The 22,624-nt window shown below is 33.2% G+C and overlaps 1 protein-coding gene across 1 annotated transcript in view; it reads left to right on the forward strand.

The window, feature by feature from the left end:
- The window catches only part of LOC123562369 (uncharacterized), a 221,535-nt gene that overhangs the window by 157,200 nt on the left and 41,711 nt on the right, over positions 1–22,624 (forward strand). The window contains exons 99-118 of the mRNA XM_053537208.1: positions 60–245; positions 875–1,006; positions 6,917–7,108; positions 7,554–7,685; positions 9,728–9,922; positions 11,004–11,138; positions 11,418–11,594; positions 12,229–12,348; positions 12,972–13,178; positions 13,621–13,746; positions 14,066–14,251; positions 16,039–16,155; positions 16,904–17,104; positions 17,682–17,831; positions 18,529–18,714; positions 19,254–19,394; positions 19,957–20,142; positions 20,868–20,981; positions 21,460–21,642; positions 22,072–22,194. Of these exons, the coding sequence (XP_053393183.1) occupies positions 60–245; positions 875–1,006; positions 6,917–7,108; positions 7,554–7,685; positions 9,728–9,922; positions 11,004–11,138; positions 11,418–11,594; positions 12,229–12,348; positions 12,972–13,178; positions 13,621–13,746; positions 14,066–14,251; positions 16,039–16,155; positions 16,904–17,104; positions 17,682–17,831; positions 18,529–18,714; positions 19,254–19,394; positions 19,957–20,142; positions 20,868–20,981; positions 21,460–21,642; positions 22,072–22,194 (3,189 nt within the window). The remainder of the gene's footprint in view (positions 1–59; positions 246–874; positions 1,007–6,916; positions 7,109–7,553; positions 7,686–9,727; positions 9,923–11,003; positions 11,139–11,417; positions 11,595–12,228; positions 12,349–12,971; positions 13,179–13,620; positions 13,747–14,065; positions 14,252–16,038; positions 16,156–16,903; positions 17,105–17,681; positions 17,832–18,528; positions 18,715–19,253; positions 19,395–19,956; positions 20,143–20,867; positions 20,982–21,459; positions 21,643–22,071; positions 22,195–22,624) is intronic.

A 22,624-nucleotide genomic window follows, 5' to 3' on the forward strand; every position in this document is an offset into this window, starting at 1 on the left:
ATGCACTAGGTTGTTTTCTCATGATGTGGCTCATTATGATTACTTAATGGCATTTTCAGGTATCACTGCAAGTCTGTGACGAGAGAGGTCCATACTTGAAATGTGCTCAAGCGGTTGCTACCATTACCATCAAGCGTAATGGTGTCTCCCCAATATTTTTTGGTCCATATATCCGCTCTCTGGATAGAAACGCTCCTGCAGGATCATTTGTAGTTGATACTGATGCCCAAGATTCAGATAGAAGGGTATGTAGTAATTTCAGCATATCATTTTATGTAGCGGCCTTTGAGGAACTGATAATGGTAGTGTGCTACACACACTACAATAATAACGGTACGGGACAAACAGGACATCATATAGCAATGTCAATTTATGATATTAAAAAACAAAGGTCAATATAAGGTTGGGATATGCCTCCTGAATATAATAATACACCTAGCTTTATAAAAACCCTCTGGATCAATTATGGCTTTTGGTGTACCAGAAAGGCCAGTTGGGACTTCCAAGCCATAAGTTTATCACTTTGTGTTTTTTGCTATGGTAGAGTGTATGAATTATTTTCATTTGCTCAACGGGTTTTTGTGAAAATGCCGATTTTTTAGAGTCTTGAAATGGCTAAGAAATGAATATGTGGATTAAAAAAAAAAAGATAGGATTTTTTCACTTAGATTTAATGAAGTAGATATTTACAGTAGAAAAAAAGAATTTAGGGGTTTATTGAAAAAATACATAGACTATAATGATATGAAGTATCTTTGGATAGTAGTTTAATTTGCTTTAAAATGCTCTTAATCTGTACCCCTTATATATTGATAATCTTCCGTAGGCTGATAGGCTGAGTTTCATTAATTATATTATATTATATTGATTACAGGGTGTGATCATCTATGAATCAACAGGGCGCTTTGAATCATCAAATTCTTTCTTCGAAATCGACAGAAATAATGGCACCATCAGAACCACCAAAAACATGAACCGTGATGGAACCGTTGCTCAGCAGTATCTGGTAATGTTTCATTTCATTTCTGCTATTACTTTAGTATAGAGAATAAAGTGATAGCCACTCAATCCATATTTAAAATTACCCTACTGTCGCCATTCAGAGAAGAATTACTCTACTCACCCAGGTGTTGGCATCTATGTTGGTACCGGGGTTCTCTTGAGTCGCACATCAGTTCAAGTTTTGCAAAGAAGTTTATTATATGTCAGTACCCATTGCATATATTGGACTGAAACTTAACATTTAGTTTCAATGCTTCCTTGGAATAATCAAGCAGGATAACTCTTGGTTGAATTGAATTTAAGTTATGTCCCTTTCATGTTAGAAAATGTAATTAAAGTTCTGCATGCAACAATTTATCAAGCTGTTTCTCAGTACTTCCCAGTCATCAGATCACATAACCAAGTTTGATAACGCTTGGTTGAAGTTAATTCAATAGGTGATGTTTTGTTTAGAAAATTTGGTTATAGTTTAGTGTTCAGCTAACTATCAAGTTATATCTCAGTAACAACTATATGTGTTGGAATGAAACTTCACGCAATACTTTCTAGTCATCAGACCTAGTGAAGTAATCACGTTAGATAACTTTTAATTAAGTTCAAATTATGGACCTTTTTTTACTTAGAAAATTTGGTTGAAGTTTTGCATGCAAGTTGTTAACATTGTCATAATGAAATTTAAATTTATTATAAGTTGTAATGATATCACTCTGTTATTATAAGTCTTGCCAAGTTATGGCCATTAGTCATATGTAAAGTAGTTGAATGTGCTGTCCTGTAGAGATCTCTTGTTAGCGTTAATTACTTTTATTTTATGATTTGAAAGTTGCATCCTTTAACCTTTACCATGCTGGACATGATTGGTTTTGCCTTTGCGACCAGTGTAGATCATAATCAGCCTGCATATCCATGCAGTCTGATCATGATCTGCACTTTTCACCATTCAATCAATATCTTTTTGGTAAACACCCCTTTTTACAGTAAATGGTACTGTCAAAATTGAAAGATGGACAAGTTCATTATAGAAATTTAGCAGGGTAAGGGTTAAAGTACATGGATGTTTATTTATTTATTCAAGAAATTGATCAATGATTTATTTGTCTAATTTAACTTGACCAATAAAAAGAAATGGAAAAAGGCTATTTTATCAATGTAAATATTGCTGCAATAGTCGCTGTGTGACTATATGCAAAGTCATGAAAACATTTAGCGAGTAAGATAAGGAACAAAAAATGGCAAAGATGTTCCCCTTTGTGAAGAAAGCACCAAATTTTGCATGAAATTACTTTAAGGTATCCCAAATCCTACAAGAGGAGGAGACACGCTATATCTGCCCTGGAACCTCCTTTTAAATCAATTTAAAAAAGGGAGGTAAAAATGTCTTGAAAAAATTTTTTTTTTCCCTTTAAATTGAAATTTATCTATAAAGTAATGTTTCATATGATCTAAACATGAATAAAATATTACTATCATAGACAAACAACCATTTGGTATTGACAGATATACAAAGTTTACTACAAAATACTCTTATTTCTCAAGATACATACTAAAAAGGGGGGTAATCAGATTTTACTGCATGTTTAATTTCAAAACTGTGTGTTAAAAGATGTTTCTTATGAAGAAAGCTTGGAAGTTTGTATTTAAGTATTATAAAGTGTACTAGATCAGAAATGGACTACATATACGATCTGTTGGCTTGAATAGACCAAAACATGAGGCCCCAAAGGGGAACTACCTTTTATTTATTTCAATTGAATATATCTGTAACAATTTCAAAAATGATAATTCATTACCTTAACCAATTATAATCCTTGACACAAAATTTATTCAATTACATTTTATACACATTCAATATACATAACTCAGGAAAATAATATGAGGTCCTTTAAAGGGAAAATGTTAAAATTTTAAGGGCAAATTAATTTATTTCAAGTGTTAAAATATCATATTACTGAACTAAACTTAAGTAAAGAAACAGAATTCATGGATATAATGTATAAAATATCAAAAAAGTAAAACATATTCACATGTTTAGGTCCACCTACATATCTGTATTTATTAGGGCAATAGATTTATATAAAAAAGAGAGGCCCTTCAATGGATATTTTTTGTATGTTACATAACAGTATAATTATGACATAATCATGTTTTCAGATCTAACAACTCATCCAAAGACCCATAAAATAAAGAAACTGATAATAACACCCATTCAATAGATATCTAAGAATTGTAATAGGCTTCCCAGTACTTCTCTAATACATTTGTTTGACAAATTTATATTTCTTATACATGAATGTGTTACACAGAAGTGCACATAGTAATGAAAGTCAAGAGTCCTTACTGGTCAATCCAGATTCAACATAATGAAGCAATGCAAGGGTCACAATTATAAAGGTATACAGACACTAAATAGAAAACTGGCGCGGAAAAAAATCATGTTAGTCGCAAAATGGCGCATTCAAGGAGTCCTCTTTCTTTGCTCTATAGAGCTTTTTTCCTTCCTTTATTTTGTACATTTTTTTTTGCTGAAATCACATAACTTGTAAACTTGCATAACAGATCTATCTTTGACATATAGGAAGCATTTTCGCAATAATATGATAGCATGACAGATTTATTATGGAAATGTAGGTCATACAATTTGGGGTATCATTTTAAGTTGATATTGTAGTTGGTTTGTTTGACTGAAGTACATGACCCCCAATTTTCTTTAGATTTTTTTCAGCACTGACAATATTCTTTAAGAAAATGTAAAAATGTCAGCTACATACATTTAAAACGGGTCCTGCTCTGTGCTGTAGCCATTTGAAATTTGTCAATTTTATCTAGAATAAAGAAGGTCAGCTATTTAGAATGTTCATACCTTAATTTCTCTCCCCAAACATGTTAGAAATGTGAACATCAGGTAATTTAGATGTTTTCATGCTGCCTATTTCCTTTAGGAACTAGAATTTTATCTGGCACCATTTACTGACTTACAGCTTGATACCTTTGCTAATAACATGACCATGTATTGTTCCAAAAGTTCGAAGTTACAACATGTGGTGCACTAACTGGTATGCGTGCGACAAGGTACACATTTGTTTGCCGCAGATGCATAAAAACAAAACCACAAAGGGATAATGTTACGAGCAACCAATACTGATACACTCTGTTATTTTCTATAGTAAAACAGATTGTTAGTTGTTAGCTGTAGCTTCATTTGGCTGTTCCAAACAGTTCTGGTACATGCTGACTAATTCCATAGCAAGCAGTCTTTTTTGCATAAAAACAAGGACAAAAATCTAACAGGAAAAGACACATCAAAGAACGTAGACTTAAAGCTAACACTTTTATAATGCATTACCTGGTTGTGATACTGTCTCAATACGTTTGCAAGGCATATGATATCTTTACTTATAGTTATGCTGTGTTAAAATATTCAAGAAGCGCACATGGCAACTGGAAGGATAGGTTGTTCTATCTTGCAAAGAAATATAAAAATGAAGCCAGAGAATATATTTTCTTAAGCAATTAGACGTATTGAAAGCAACCCCCTGAGAGATGTTCATGTATGTAGCAAAAAACATTGTATCAGGCAGGTTGTAGACAGGAATTCATAGCATACATTGACATTGCTAATCCTGTCAACTGGAAATGGACAAGAGAAATGGTACTTGGCTTTAGTTATGTAATACGCTTCATTGGAGGAAACTCATCAACATAACTACAAGAATACATACAAAGGCAGATATAAATGTATCAAGCCAATCCTGTGTACTTAGACATTTTGAAGACATGTGTGCTAGAGAGTGAAATACTTGCAAATCTATTACGGTTTAAGTTAAATATTGAAAGGGTTGTTACGCCTAAAATTAAATGTTTTTTGTTTAGGGTATCTTGGTCGTTACTTTTCTTTCAACTTTTGTAAGTTCACGAAAAAATGCTTGGGACATTACCCTAAACAAGTAATTATTCTAGGACTTAACTAGGACGGCCTGCAATAGTCGTTTTACCCATGCTGAATGAGCTCCATCGGCTATACCGAGATGCAGAGTATACTCAACTCTGACCCACAAGTACAATGTTCTGAATGATCATTTTTTTATCAGATATATGATATCATTATATAGGCCGATTTGGAACCTAAGACAGAAAATACACTGTTTCGTTATTTGTCAAAAGGCTTAATACGCAAAATAACTGTCGCTCTGTATATTTTAAGGAGACATTGTTTATAAACTAATCGATTAATCTTTACCTTCAAAAATTTGCATCCAACTCTATTTGGTATGACTTTCTTTATTTCTGTATCATATTTTCATCTTAAACAATTTTTTATATGTAACTATTTGCATTCTTGGGGTGTCTGCAGTAAATCACTGCACTTTAGAAATGTTTATAGTTATAAGCTCTGTGGAGAGGTTCAGTGGGGGAGAGACCGTCTAGTGGTAAAGGTGTTGTCAGATCAACAGGAAAATCGTTGGTTGAAACCATACAAAGGTTAATCTATCATACAATACCAGTGCTATTTTCAAGAAAGCGGAATTTAAACTGATTCTTAAACTTGAAATCTTAATCTAATTCAAATAAATTAGTATCATTGAATGTAGTATAAATTAGCAATAATAAATACAACAATACATTTAGTTCACATTACATTTTCTTTTGTTGTAAAAAGCATTAGGATGATCGTATGCTTTAGCTTAATTCATTAATTGTCTTGAAAAACATATAAATTATGTTTTGTATAATACGTTTTACATGAATTTAAATTAGATACTGAATTAAAAGAAAAACACAAAATAACCCCTTCTTTAGCTGCTCTTTTGAATGCATAATAATAAGGAAATCGAACTAACAGTACCCCATGTACAGTATAAGCACTGTAAAATCGATTATATGAATTACAGTATGTATGTATATTATGTGAACTTGTTTTATAAAACCTTAATGAACCTCAGAATGTTAAGAATGTTTAAATAATATTTTGATATAATTTAATACTAAAATTAGTTTTGTTTACCTGAGTGATATAATATTCACACTTAAAAATAAAGTCATCCTGTAAATGATTTTTTTTTAATTTCCCCCTTTTAGGGCCTCATCTATGTCATTTGTCAGTGCCATATATATTAAATGTGTCTAATATGTAACTAAATAAATATTATGTCAACAATAGTTACTTATTTAGGTTATAAATTAACCTTTTTGACATTGCTTTCAAAAATATATGATTAAAATAAATAAAATATATGTCCCTTTTTGGGGCCTCATTTTAAGCTAATCAAGGTTAGTGAACTGCGTGTCTCCTCCTGTTTTTGGATTCAGCATACTTCAAAATAGTTACATACAAAGTTTGGTGCTTTCTTCACAAAAGGAAACATCTTTTTCCTATAACCTACTCACTAATTGTGACAAATCATCCTGCCAAGAATATGACAGTCAATCTCTATCTTACATTGTCCTTTGTAAAAATGAATAACACCCATAAATAAAAGTGGAATGTGAATTTGATTATTGATTTTAAGGTGTTATCTTGAACTGGCATGTGATTAGTCACGTCATGAAAATTACACACTCACATTTTAAACAGTCGTTTCTTTTTTAACTATGCATATTATTCAATAAATATGAGAAATGTTATTTCTACTACAGTTAAAAGGATTTTAATTTTTCGCCTACTATGTCGTCTGCAGATCCCTTTCAGAATTTAAGGCTTCCAGCTTGTTACACTTTAAGAGATAATGCTTGATTATAATCAGGACCATAAATTTGCGACTACACTAAGTGACCTACCTGTCTAAATACTAGGCACAAAAATAACAGATCCTTTGCAGTGTATATTAAAAATGTATAAAGGATAATTTTATTGATCGAGGTTTGTTATTGGCATAACTTAAACAATTTCAGTCTTTGCATTTGTTTGTCTTCACAGTTTGAGATCATTGCATATGACAGTTTTTACCCGACTGATCAAGCCACTGCCACTGTCACTATCAATGTTAATAGAAATCCACAAGCACCTGCGTTCAGAGATAATCTTGGAGCGAATTACTTTGTCTCCATTGATGAAACACAAGCTGTTGGAACAACTGTTCTTCGGATGAATGCTACAGACACAGATGGGGTAAGTTTATTATTTACAAAGTGTGTAGCGGCCTTTACCCCAGTATACAGTTGCATTTACATTTAATTTATTTTGTCCAAAAATAGCAGTAGTGAATATTGCAAGTGTTCTCTGTGCTGAAATTGTGTAAATGTAGCCTACTCATTAACTGTGTCAAGATAAAAAAAGCAGGAAATATTATCCCCTTGAAATAAGTACAAGTAAATTAAACAGGTGAAGGTAAGTCCACTCATTTTTGGCAGGAAAATGCTAAATTGAGCATGCATTGATGTGCATGAGCTTTCACCCAGTGCTGGTACGTGTTTAGGAAGTTCTCTATAACCTACATTAATACTGGTACTGCTTACAGAAACACTGGATAGATTAAATGTAGGGTCGTATGTTCCAGAAATATTATTGAAAACAGTATAAAAACCAACAATTGAGACAAACTTTTTTCTTCCAGGACACTGTTACCTTTGAGAAAGACAGTAACTGGGAAGCACTGGACTCGAGAACTTTCTTCTTAGATAGAAATACAGGTCAAATCATTTTGTTAAGACCACTGGATGATGCTAAAGATAACAACAGATATGTGGTAAATTTTTAGTATTACATATATATATTGTAGTGTAGAATGAAAGCTTTACACCACTTTTATTTAGTGTTTGATAATGTGCTACAGAAACCTAAGTCTTTATTCTCTGTCATTTTGATTTTGTGATTTGATAAGACATCAGACTTCTGTGTTACATTGTATAAAGAATTCATTTTGTAGCCATTTACTGTTTCCATGTACTGTTGAAGTAATATAGAATTTTTTTTAGTAATTGAGGAGTAACGAAGCCTAGCAACATAAAAATCTCACAAATGTTACCCTATCTACTGTTTATAGGAGCAACTTGGTTAAATTTCAGAACTTTGCTAGATTTTAGTCAAACTCATTTTCAGTTGTATACTTCTCATTTATAAATTGCCAGTAATGCTGTAGGGTCAGTCAGTGAAGAAATGATTTTATATGAGGTACAAAGCATCTATCATTTTTATAGCAAAATAACTTTGCGAAGAATTAGGTTGTGTTATAATTATTTAGTTCAGTATCATGAAATCGCTTGTTTTTGTAATTACGGTTATCTTGAAGAATTTGCAAGTCCAGTCAAAATTCATTCTTGTTGTATGAATTTACTCTATTGACAAAGAAGATATGAGCCACACCATGAGAAAACTAACACAGTGCGTTCGTGACCAGCATGGATCCAGACCAGCCTGCGCATCTGCGCAGTCTGGTCAGGATCCATGCTTTTCGCTTTCCAAGCCTATTGCAATCAGAGAAACCATTAGCAAACAGCATGGATCGTGACCAGACTGAGCAGATGTCGGTTGCAAATGCACTATATTGGTTTTCTCAAGGCATGGCTCATATACTGCGGCTCTGGTTGTGTTAGCGCAAATTTGATGTCATTTTCGTGCCCCCCATGAGTGGTGGGGTGCATATAGATTTGGTCTTGTCCGTCCCTACGTCCGTTCGTCCGTCCGAAGTTGATGAAACCTTGCATGAGTCTTTATCATGATATGAACTTGCGCACCTCCTATTTTTCATCTGGCTCCGCCCCCTATTTTTAGAGTTATGGCCCCTGAAATAGTCAAAAATGCATATTCTCACCTTGTGATGTGCCTAGCTCAAAAAGTATTTCATATAAATTGATTAAACCTTGTATGAGTCTTTGTCATGATATGAACCTGCACACCTCCTATTTTTTGTCTGGCTCCGCCCCCTATTTTCAGAGTTATGGCCCCTAAAATAGTCAAAAATGCACATTTTCACCTTTTGATGCATCTAGCTCAAAAAGTATTTAATATAAATGGTTGAAAACTTGCATAAGTCTTTATCATGATATAAACTTGCACACCTCCTATTTTTTGGCCAGCTCCACCCCCTATTTTTAAAGTTATGGCCCCTGAAATAGTAAAAAGATGCACATTTTCACCTAATTATGTACCTAGCTCAAAAAGTATTAATGTAAATTCATGATACCTTGCTTGAGTCTTTATCATGATGTGACCTTTCACACTTGGCATTCTTCTTGAGAATCTTTACGTTTATTACAGAGTTATAGTCCTTGAAATAGCCAAAATAGTGGATTTTTTTGTTTGTGATGCTCATAGCTCAAAAATATATGGCCTAGAATAATGAATCCTTTTCATAAAATGTTTGTTTAGGCTGAACCCCATTAGTACTGCAAACATTTGAATTATTGCCCCGTATTTGTGACAAATGTACCAATGGGGGGCACACCCTTTGTCCTACAGACACATTCTAGTTGTCTAGTTATGTATTTTTCTCTAGATGTGTTGCTTGATTAAAGCGGTAGAACATGTGTTTCTTTTGCAAGAAAATATAGAAAAGAGAGTTTATAATTACTCTGTACTTTCAAGATTAATATGTAATGTTCAGTTTCAATCAAACTTGATTTTCAATTATTTTTCTTTGAAATTATAGTTGCTTAAAAAGGGACATTCTTAGTTTCAACTTTGTTTTGCTATTTTGTAGAATGATCAGTTATTATCTTTCATAAAATCGGATTCTTTTGAGATTTACATCTTCCATTTGTATATTCTTACTAAGCTGTCACTTTACAGTTCCAAGTGCAAGCCCAGGATTCAGTACCAGATCCACTGAAGAAATTTTCCATAGCAACAGTTACTATTGAGGTAGTGTTTGACAGCCCACCAGTATTTGATTCGGCGAACTACACTGCTGTAGTGTCGGAGCTTGAACAGCCTGGTTATACCTTGAATGTTGACATAGGAGCTAGTGATCCTGATTCATTTGCTGTAAGTATTTTATATCCTATGTTTTGTCTTGTTCATGTAAGATTAAAGATGAAAAAAAATGAAGAAACAGAGGCATTGATACGTATTTTCACATAAAAGGGCTAGTTATGATTCTCTGGTTTATTTTTTCTTTGCCACAGGCCAGTTATTACTTTGAAAATAGATTTTAGTTTTGTGTGCTTTGTTAAAAATGTGTTTTATTTGCCAACAAAGCACGCAAAACTAAAATCTATTTCCATTCTAACACATTCAAAGTACACCAGGAAGGGATTTATTGTACAAAAGTGGAAAAAAAATTATTTGATAAGCAATTTATTGCTTTTCAAAGTGGATTCACCTCTGAAACAGAAGGGGTACAGTTAGACATCTTTAAAAATACTGAGTTACATGCGGTAAAAGTTCTCTATTTTGCCTTCATTCTTTAGAATACATATTGTGGAAGAAATGTAGGTAGGTTTTACTTCTGCCCCAAGGTTTTTTTTGAATGAAGTGAGCAAAATTTAAAACAGACCCGCAGGATTCGACCTTAATTTTTCAATGTTGGAGTTAGAATTCTATCTCATTAAATCTGTTTACTTGAGGCACCCTAGAAAAAATGATATTGACAGTTTTATTTTAAGTTTTATAATTGTTTACCAATAGTTTGATGTTTCTTTCATAAAAAATAATGGTAAAATGAATTCTCTGCAAACGTTTTGGATAAAGGCCGCCACTTTGAAATTTGTCTCTATTTGAGCTTGAGGAAATACCATAAATTACACAAACTTTTTAAAAAACAGCATGGTAAAAGTTTTTAAAAATTTACAACAAAGTGCGAAGCTTGGTCAACTGTAAGAATATACCAATCAAATGCCATTTTTTAAACATTACTATTAGGGGCCTAATACCTTAAGGTGGAATAGCCAAAGGTAGGTCATTTTGGGAAACTTGTTTTAATCAGCAAGACAATACATGGTAAAATCCTTCTTTGTTTATATAAAAAGAAAATCTTAAAAGTGTAAGGATGTTTTTTATATTTGTTTATATACTTGTTCATGTACAGCATACTCAAGTGTGTGTAATATATGTTACATGTTTCCAGGGTCAACTGTTCTATGAAGTCGTCGGAGAGCTTAGAGCTCCTTTCTACTTCAATGTGTCAAGGGATCCAGTTACAAACAAGGCCATTGTTAAGCTGAGAAACAGTCTCCTTGGAGACCCAGTTACAGAATTTGATGTAAGTTTTAGTTGCTAAACAGGGGATTTAACAGAAACAGTTGCCCAAAATTTTGATTTGTTATGAGACTAATACTTATTTCTTTTCAAAATAAAATAAACTTATGAGTTACTTTTAGAATGGTATTGCACATAGGCAATGGCATATCAGACAGATATACAAATGTACTACATTTTAAAAAAATTGTTGTTTGATAAAATGACACATTTTTGTTATTATTCATTCTACCAGGTATGTTATACTTCCATTTAAATGCCAAGTGTTATTTTTAATTTCCAGGTAAAGCTTCAAGTCTATGATGTGAATTTTCCATCGAAAAAAGTATACACTCACCTGTATGTAACAGTGCTCCGTAATATCTTTGCTCCTGTTATTGCCAGCAGAAATGTTAGGATATTTGATTATCATAATACCAGGATACCTATCCATATGATGAGTGGAACTGATGGCGATAATGTGAGTATTGATGTACTGAATATAATGGAATATGGGAGGTATAAGTCATGTGTCTTAATAGTAGAAACTGATTGGGGTTAGATATATAATATAGGGAAGGTAAACATGTTCCTTAAGTGTGAATGAAACAAATTGGAATATGTTATTCAACACAGGGGAATCATTTGCTTTCCTTAAATTATAGAAACTGATTTGGGAAAAGGTACGGTATGTAATAGAGGGGAGGTAGTTACATTCCCTTAGTAAATAGGGACTGATTGAAATAATGTATTTAATAAAAGGGAAGGTATTCCTGATTTTAAGTAATACAAAGAGATTTTGATAAAGTGGGTAATTCAGGGAGGGAATTCACATTCCTTAAATAAAAGAAACTGATTTGGATGTGGTATGTATTGATATTCCCTGAAATGACAGGATAGGGGAATAATTTATGTTCCTTAAATGGGGATGGCATAGGTATTTGCTGAATGCAGTGATGGTGATATGGTAGCTTTTAACATTCCTTAAATCATGATTATACACGGATTGAAATAGGCTAAGTATTTATATTCAATTCATGATTGCGGTGATGGAAGGAGTGAGTGATTTCCAGTTTTTTACATGAGAATAACTCAATTTTTTTTTATATTTCTAGGATGTCCTTATATATTCAATGCGAGGTGAAGGAGTACCAGAAATGTTTGACATTGATTATCTAGAGGGTGGAATATATGTGCTAGGAGACTTGCGCAATAATGGAACAAAAGTCTTCCGAGTAAGTATAGGGTCCTGCTAACCTTTACCTTGCTAAATTTCTGAAATAGACTGGTCCATTATTCAATTTGGACAGTTCCACTTATTATTCAAAGGGACGTTTACAGAAAATTTTCTGACTTAATAGCAAACAGTGCAGACAATGATCAGCCTGTATGGACGTGTAAGCTTACCTTGGTGTGCATTGGCCGGAAAGGCGTAAACCCTTGCTGCTAACAAATTAATCAAGATTATGTTTCCAGACATAGATGTCAGTTCATTAGCTTAAATGGCTTTTTCACATTTTCCTGTTATTACGGGCTTGTTTTTGCAGGAAAGAGGAAGCATACAATTCAATATGCCAGATTTGAAATTTTCTGATGGGGTCTAAGTGGCCAAAGCAGATTTGGTCATAGGCTTCCAATATGTTTCCCTTAAATTTGTAGCTACAAACTGGTTTAAGGTAGTGATTCAAGGTGTGGAATGATGTAAACTCACTTCAACATGTATCTTATAAAGGGAAAAATGCATTGTCTCATGTGAGTCTTTATAAGATTTTTGGGGTCATTTTGATCATCCTTAATTTTAAATTGTTTAGTAAAAATTGGAATTTCTGCATTTATAATGTGTGTGGGTTTTTTATAGACATTTGTAGAAGCCAGAGATCAAAGAAACCCGGAGAAAACCGGCACGGCAGTAATTACAATCAATGTAGAGTATGACGATGTGCCACCACAAATCGAAAACCAGATAAACGGTGTCATTGAGGCATTTATTGATGAGAATGTTGATATTGGAACAAGTGTGGAAACTATTACAGCGAGGGATCAAGATATCATTTCAGATGGAGAGGTCAGTGTTTCGTACTATAAACCGATACTCTGATAAACCATTCAAAAAGGTGTTTTATTTTACAAAACATCAGAAATAAATTTTCAAAGATGCTTTTTCATGTTATAACTGTAAATTTGCACTGATTCATTGTTAATGAGCATCTTCATATTTTCTTAATGCAAAGAGCTGTAGGTAATAAACATGTGTTTGTTATTTTTTTCTGAATGCAGGTGTCCTGTGTTAACATGATCATGCTCTTGCTACAGGCATGGATCTATTGTCTTTCAATGAACATGGTCATGTCCATTTTTCTGCAGGCAGAGATCCATTGTCTTTCAGTTAGCATGTTCATTTTTCTGCAGGCAGGGGTCCATTTTTAATGAACATGGTCATGTCCATTTTTCTGCAGGCAGGGATCCATTTTTAATGAGTAATTTCTTGTACTTTTTTCTGTATGCAGGGATCCATTGTCTATGAACTACAACCAACTGGAAATGGCGTAGGATACTTCACCTTACAGCCTAATGGATTGATAGAGACTGCAAGATCATTCAACATGTCCCAGAGAAATGTCTTCAACTACACTGTATGTACTAGTAAATTTTCAAAAAAAAAGAAAGAAAAAGAAACGAAATAATTTTTTTTTTTCAAAAGCAGACAGAAACAAGTGTGAGATATAAGGATATAGGTGCTTGCCCTTTGAAGTCATTTGTTATACAGCTCTGTTTTTTTTATGTAGAGAAGTTGTTGATTACTTGTGGAGCACAGGTCTCTACTGGTGCAGAATGATGATACACTGTTGCAGTTACAGTACTGAAATATTCTACAAAAAATATTAAATCTAAATGAAACAAGAAAAAACAAATTTCTGAAAATAAGACATAAAATGTTGATTTACTATGCAGGTGACAGTGCATGTCTATGACTCGAGGTATCCAGAAAACTGGGTACCTGCCACCCTGTTTGTAAGAGTTGTGAGGAATGAGAATGGACCAGTGTTTAATCCAGCATCCTATCAAATACTAATTGATGAGACAGTTGCAATGTACACTTCTATCGGTCAGGTGTTCGCTACTGATAGAGATGTTCTGGTATGTTGTTTTTTAAATATTCAAGCATATGAATTCGGCCAAGGACCACAAAGATTATCTTAACCACAGGTTTAGCTTCTTTCATAGAATATGTGGTCATTTTTTTATTGTGGTTGACAGCTTTGCCAAAACTTTCAGATTTGTTTAAAAAAAATCAGTTAATAAATTTAGTTTCCTATACTTGTAATGTATTACAACATACATGTGATCTCCCGCGCGGGAGGGTCAAAATCCCGATTTTTTCACCTTGCCTCCCGTCTCCCGACCAGAACCATAATTCTCCCGCTTTTCACAAAAAAAAAAAAAAAAAAAAAAAAAAAAAAAATCAGTATTATGACTGGATTGATAATTACCGAGGAGTGCAAAACATGTTTACGCAGTAAAGCAAAGTGTCACTGACTGTTGTGTATTATACATGTTTGACACACAGGTAGCTGGAGGAAAGAGTTGTTTTTCACAGGTGAATTTTGATAACATGATCGTTTGTTTTGATAAGGGATTAGACAAGCAGGGCCTTTTCCATCTGTCTCACGGGGCCGAATATCTGCCCATTCTCAATGCTAATTAGGCTCCATTTTTTTTACCATATTGAAGCAAACAACTCCCAGTCATAGAAATAATTCCCAGCTGAAATGAATTTTTGATTATTCAAATTAATAAAATCACATAAATAATTGTTGGAAAAACCAACCCATTACTATTTTTAGAACATGAATGTTACTTCCCCTTATGCAGGTACGCCATTTTCTTCCAATGTTTACCAAATTAATTTGCTAATAAAGTCGGACTTATTTCATTGAAAATTGAATGAAAACACACACTCATTTATTTGATAACATCGATCTACCTTATTTTGGTAAGGGTACATGTTGATGCATTTCTGTTTTCTGTTTTTCATGTCAAAATCGTTAAAGATCAGTATTTTTATACGAATGTTGGTGGGGTAAGGAATTGACATAATTCATGAGTTGTGATCGGACCAATTTAGAGCTTCGTTTTTTTTTCTTTCCTCAAGTAGACTGAAAATGTTAATGCAATGTTCACCACCATTTCAGACCTATCTATAAATTGAGACTTTGTTTTCTCAGTGATTAACTCTGAATTAAAACTTTGCCAGTAAAAGGGGCATAATATAGTCAATAGCTTTGAATGTAACATAGATATTGGACATTATATAAGACTTTAACAAAAAAAAAATGTATGTTAAAAAGTGGCATAACTCTGTCAAAATTCAAATCAGGAATTGTGGAGGATTGTTTCTTCTGGTGTAGACTTATGCATTATTGTGTGGCCTTTTTAAAATGTTGGATTTTTTCTTTAAGTTTTGTGTCTGCGCGCTTAATTTATGTCGATAAAAAACCTCCAGTTTTGAGACCCCAACTCCAGCTGAAAAATGGCAAACCTCCAGTTTTGGGATTCTGAACTTATCACATGTATGATTACAAATAAACCAGTATTGTATTGTATTGAATGCTAACAGTGTTTTCATTTATGTCTGATATTTTCTTCAGTGATGAATAGATTACAAACTATTGCATGTTTGATAAAACAATTACAGTTCTTGGTGAAAGAAAATTTGGAAATCTCAATTTTTAGACCATTTTTTGAGCAAAACTGAATCTTCTCCTTTCCTGGTTTGGAGTTTGGTTATCTCTGAGTATACTGTAGCAATGGTATTGCTTAAACTTGGTGAGTGTTTCTTAAATCTCTCATCCCATATACAGACAGATTTAAACCAGTTAGAAAAAAAAATGAAAATTCAATTTATTTCCTCTCCCTGTATGCAGGATGAAGTAACCTTTTCTGCTAGTGCAAGTAGTTTGTTTTATGTCGACCCTGTATCTGGTGTGATAAGAGTTATTGGAGATGTCCTGAATGACATTGGGCAGGCAACGCAGTATACTGTAAGTAACAAAACGTATTCATTTTATGTTGTTTTCAGTGGATTATTGAAGTAGAATGGGGTAATTATTTAATTATTTTTCTTGTACAGAACTACCCTTGAACATGGAAGAATATGATTATATGCAATGAGGAATTCTTACTAAAAACATAATTTCAAGTTAAGCTGGACTAAATTTCAAACAAGATCAAAAAAATATCCACTTTCATATAAAAATGTAATAGAATCACTAAATTATAAACTATGTAATATTTTCCATCATTAACATTGTGGAGTTATGATGTTACTTGTGACAGTTGCCATGCCAGATGGCTGTGGTCCTATACTGATTCCAGCCAGTGCCTAAAATAGTCTGTATTATGTACCTGGGCATTCTGCATTTTGCAGTAGATTTTTTTAGTTGCGAGATAGTGGCAGTCTAGGTGTGTGTGTTGACCAAGTTGTATTACACACTTCCTATACTGCCGAAAGGTACAGTTCACTTGTTCCTGATCTTGGCATGCAATTCCATTCTTGTGAAACTGGTACTTGTACAAGGATTTCATTGTTTATTCCAGTAAGGTTCCAAGGAGTCAGAATGGAGAACATTGCAAGTTATTTGCCAAATATAGCTGTACAGTCTGTCGTATTTAAAAAAAAAGAAAGTTCTTAACTAGTAGATTTTTCTGTATTATGTATGGTAGTAAATTCATTGTACAATTTTTAGCAGACACTTAATATCATATATTACGTATTTGTTTCTATTATAGCTCCAAGTGACGGCTACAGATAACTTCAGACCGGTTTCTAAGACCCAAACAGTTAACGTCAACATCATTGTTAATCGTGACAGTTCCACTCAGTTTACTGGACAGGATCCACTGAGGCTATCAGTGTCTGAGAAAGAAGCAGTCAATTTTACAATCACAAACTTTGGTAACAGGATCACAGCTCAGGACAGTGATCTTCAGGTAATTAGTGTTGGCGAGAAAAATTCTGCACTTGTAACATATAGAAATATGACATGTATAAGACCATTGATCTTTCTGTTAACCATTGAGATGTTGATAATTGATAGATTTATAGCTGCATGTAAACAATTTAGTTATATGTAAATATGCTGATGGAATATTGTTATAACTTTATTTGTTAGGAGAAGTATTCAAACTAATAGGATAAGTTGTATTGGTAAATCTTAATTTGAGCCGTGCCATGAGAAAACCAACATAGTGCGTTTGCGACCAGCATGGATCCAGACCAGCCTGCGCATCCGCGCAGTCTGGTCAGGATCCATGCTGTTCGCTTTCAAAGCCTATTGCAATTAAAGAAACCGTTAGCGAACAGCATGGATCCTGACCAGACTGGGCGGATGTGCAGGCTGGTTTGGATCCATGCTGGGTGCAAAGCCACTATGTTGGTTTTCTCATGGCACGGCTCATTTTAGAATGATGCGAATGTTTTATCATTTCAGAATTTCCTTATTACATTCGGTATGGTTTCAGTGACATTCCTACATTTGAGAATAATTAACATTTTTTGTTGTTGCAGGATTCGCAGATTACCTTTGAGTTGGTTTCAACACCGGCCTCAGCACTAGGATCCCATTACTTTGGTATAAAAAGATTTGACAGCAACTCTATGGATGTTTTCATCAGGAACAGTTTGATGAGTGGCTTTAGGAACATGAATATATTCCAGGTCAGTACCATTTTAAAAATTCTGTTAAGTCATTTCATTTCATTGGCATAAAGTGTTTTTTATTTTTTTTACTAAAATGACCCTTTTTTGTGTGATCTTCATCTCGTGGATTTTCAAATTTAAGGTAGTGGACCCGTAATGATAATCGGCAATTTCCATGCAATAATATATTATTCATATGTGATTCCGGCATCCTTCGGCCCTAACAGAAACTTATTTTTTATTATATACATATACAGTGAATACGTATTCAAACGGAATTTCTGATTGTCATTACGGGTCAATACCTTAAGGATAAGATTATCTTTGGTTTACTTTCACCAATTAAGCGACTACAAAATTCATGAAAATAAGTCTGTCATGAATATTAATGATTTAAAAGCTCTTGTTGATGTTTGTTCTGCCTTCTTTGTAACAGGTTTTTCATCAGTTTGGATCCAAGTTCTTTATAAATGAAAATACTGATATTATATATTATTTAATAGAACTCAAAGGATGGTATTAGGAATTTCTGTTTTTTAGAACTTATTGATCAGTTCCGATTTGTCAGTATAAATCCATTTTAATTTATAGTTTCAGCCATATTGAAAACTAGAACCTATTAGAGTTGCAGTTGCATGAAAGGAAATTTTTATAGCTACTATGTAATAATAATGTCCAATGTATGTGTTCAATTTTTGTTTGATTGATGTTCCAGCTTCGAATTGTGGCATATGATGCTCTTCGACCTCGTAATAAAGTATACAAAGATGTGTTCATCACAGTGATCCGTAACCAGGGAGGCCCTGAATGGACCTTTTTCCTTGATGATGTAACAATTCGTGAAGATTTACCTGAATTTGACATTGTTGCAAATGTCAGTGCGAGAGATACTCAAGATAATGTAAGATTACATTACATTGCAGTTTTATGTTTTAGTTTGAAAACTGTAATATTTTGTCTTTAAGGTACATAATGTTATAATTTAGCTATCTGTTATTTGGCAAAATCACTGAGCAGATTAACTAATGGACATATATAACTGAAACACTGTCAAAAATGATGTTAAACCCAACAAAAATAATAACCTGTTTCAATTTTCTTCTATAAAGTTTGATCATGAATAACCCTCTGGAATGTACAGACGATAGTATCATGCTAAAATTATACTAGAATATACTGCAGATTTGGTCATCTGCATGTACAAATTAAAATGCTTGTGAAATAAAACAGTACCTAAGGAGATTATTATATATTATGATGGAAATGGAAAGAAAAAAAGTTTATTATTTCCTTGATAGAATGAGCTGAAACTTCTGTAGGATTAGTACTGATGTGATATTAATAGACTAGTAAGGATTAGGAGTGAACAAATTCCAAAATTAGATGATATTACATGTATTTATCATAGAACAGTTGTAAAGTCAACTCTTTTATTTCTAGGATGAAATTACATATGCCATTACGAATGAAGTGGTAAGAGCGCTAACCTCAGGACCATCACAATATTTCATGATTGATAGTAAAACAGGAGTTGTTCAACTGAAGGAATCAGTACTTGGATCCAATATTGATTCATTTGAGGTAATCTTTAGTTGACACTTTTGAGACATGCATGTGCTGATGTATGTAGTGTATCTTTCGTTGACACTTTCAAGACATGCATGTGCTGATGTATGTAGTGTATCTTTCGTTAACACTTTTGAGACATGCATGTGCTGATGTATGTAGTGTATCTTTCGTTAACACTTTTGAGACATGCATGTGCTGATGTATGTAGTGTATCTTTTGTTAACACTTTTGAGACATGCATGTGCTGATGTATGTAGTGTATCTTTCGTTAACACTTTTAAAGCATGCATGTGCTGATGTATGTAGTGTATCTTTCATTAACACTTTTGAGACAGTATATAAAAATGTTTTTAAGTGTTCTTTCAATTACCAAAAATACCTTGTTTGGCTCCCTTACTTGTAGCTCTTTTCTGTTATACCTTTTCTGATATATTTCTGTAAATAACTTGTAGCTATTCTAATATATGTTCTTTTTTATTTCTGTTATATATTTCAATATATACCTTGTTATTATTTCTGATATATGCATCTATTGATAGTTAATTACTAATCTGATATATGTTTCTGTATACAGCTCACAATTCAAGCATGTGACAGTGGCATTCCAAAGAAATGCATTCCCAGAGTGATGACAATAACTGTGAGCAGGGATCACTTCCCACCTCGATTTGGTTCAGATCCATTTGAATTCTTCATGAGTGAGATTGAAAATGTTGGATACAGCATTGGAAAAATAAGCTCTACAGATAACCAGCCTTTCGTAAGTGTATTCTTCACACTTTAAGTGGAATTGTACAGGCTCTTGTAAGTGTATATTGAAGTGGGAATATACACGATATTGTACATTTATTCTTCACACTTTAAATGGAATTGTACAGGCTCTTGTAAGTGTATATTGTAGTGGGAATATACACGATATTGTACATTTATTCTTCACACTTTAAATGGAATTGTACAGGCTCTTGTAAGTGTATATTGAGGTAGAAATATACACGATATTGTACAGTTATATTTCACACTAAGTGGAATTGTACATACTCTTGTAAGTGTATATTGAAGTGGGAATATACACGATATTGTACATTTATTCTTCACACTTTAAATGGAATTGTACAGGCTCTTGTAAGTGTATATTGAAGTGGGAATATACATGATATTGTACATTTATTCTTCACACTTTTAGTGGAAATATACAGGTTTTTTTTAGTAAGTAGATTCTTCACGTGTTTAGTGGAAATTTACAAGCTCACATAAGTGTATTCATTCTTACTCTTTAAGTGGAAATATACAGTATGTTCTTCACAATTTTAATCTAGCTCAGATGTTGAAAGAATATCTGTAGAACTCAGAAGGAAACTGAAATATTTGCCTTTTATAATTATTAATCCTTGTCCTGATTCTTTATCTTTGAGTTCATTACAGGAATGAATACTTCATTTCAAACAAGCTTGAACAAATATATGTGTTTATTGTTGTTCTTTTCAGGGTCCGACTGTTTATGAGTTGATCAATCCTCCGCAGTTCTTTGCACTGAATGAAACGACTGGAGAACTCAGCTTGAAGGAATCCCTCTTAAACTACACTAATCTAGTGTATAGGGTATGCACTATCTCCTATTCAAATTAACCTTGAGCCTGCTAAATTTCTAAAATGGACTGGTCCATCATACAATTTAGGCAATACCATTTATTATTCAAAGGGGTGTTCACTGAAAATTTACTGACTGAATAGCGAACAGTGTAGACCATGATCAGCCTGCACATCTGTGCAGGTTGATCTTGGTCAGCACCGGTCACAAAGGCAGAAACACATCCTGCCAGCAGGCTTAAGGTTAACATGGTTTTTTTTTGAGGTGTTAAAAAGCATGTCTTTATGCTATGTGATATAAACTTACTTTAAGGATCAGTTCTTTGACCACTTTTAATGTTACATTATTGAAACCACTTGAAATATGACTTGTTTGAAAAACAATAGCATTATTTAATATTCAGTAGAAGTTTGTCAATTTATTTTTAGAGGACTTGTATAACAAAAGAAGTGAATTGATTTGAAATGGTTTTTTTCCCCCTATTTCCAGTTCCAAGTTCGTGCTTACGATACAGGAGAGCCATTATATATTGCAACAGCCAATGTGATTGTCTATATATCTAGAAATCCAAGCGGCCCTGTGTTTAAATTAGCACCATATGTTAGAGAAGTACATGAAACATTCCCAGTTGGCGACATGCTGTTTGATGTTGATGCTGAAGATCTGGATGGGGTATGATATTGTGATCACATTTAAATCATTTTACAATAAATTATGAATTATTTATAGGGTTTGTTTTGAAAGGTATATTTGTGTTGTCCAGATAAGTAATCTGCTGCTGTTAACTACACTGATGTATAGAATTGCATCACTTAGACACAAAAAATATTGCTGTGACATTTTTCTTCAAGTACTGGTATGATCAGATCATATTTTCATAGGCGAAAAGTTTTTTTTAGAATAATAAATAGTAAAGCATAGCATTCACGATTTATGGCCAGCCTTTGAAATATATAGGACAATGTATAACAATAAATGCATTTCCGGAATTATTTATTTTTGTGAATTCAGTCAGTGAGCATGTAAAGGAAAAAAAAAAGCCGCAACATGTTTCTATTTTACAATAACCATGATATGATCATCTATATTATTTCTTCACAGGATACTTTGGTATACTCACTTGGTGGTAATGATGAAGATTTATCTTACTTCTTCATAAACCCAATCACAGGTGTTATCAGTCTCCAGAAGTCTCTCAAAGATCCACCCAAAACAAGATTCACGGTAAGTCATTTTAAAATCTGCATGACTCCAGTTTGATGTCAGCTAGGTTTTTTTTCAACTCTGGAAAGACTTTCTTTTGTTAGTTATTGTAATGGGAAGAAATTTAAAGTTATTTGGTGCATCTCTGCAAATTTTTATCAACAAAATGTACAAAACTCCCCAAAATGTTAATCATATATAAATTTGACAGAAATCACCTGTACTTTTTATCAATAACATTCTATTTGTTTAACCCTTATACTGCTAAATTTCTATAATGGACTGGTCCATAATTCAATTTTGGCAGTACCACTTATTACTCAAAGGGCTGTTCTTTGAAAATTTATTGACTGAATAGCGAACTGGTCGCAAAGGCAAAATCACTTGCCGCCAGCAGGGTAAAGGTTAAACAATACTGGTTTATCATCTCTGATATCTAATATCAGCTGAT

The sequence above is a fragment of the Mercenaria mercenaria genome, chromosome 2 (genome assembly GCF_021730395.1).
Source record: "Mercenaria mercenaria strain notata chromosome 2, MADL_Memer_1, whole genome shotgun sequence".
In the NCBI taxonomy this organism is placed as follows: Eukaryota; Metazoa; Mollusca; class Bivalvia; order Venerida; family Veneridae; genus Mercenaria; species Mercenaria mercenaria.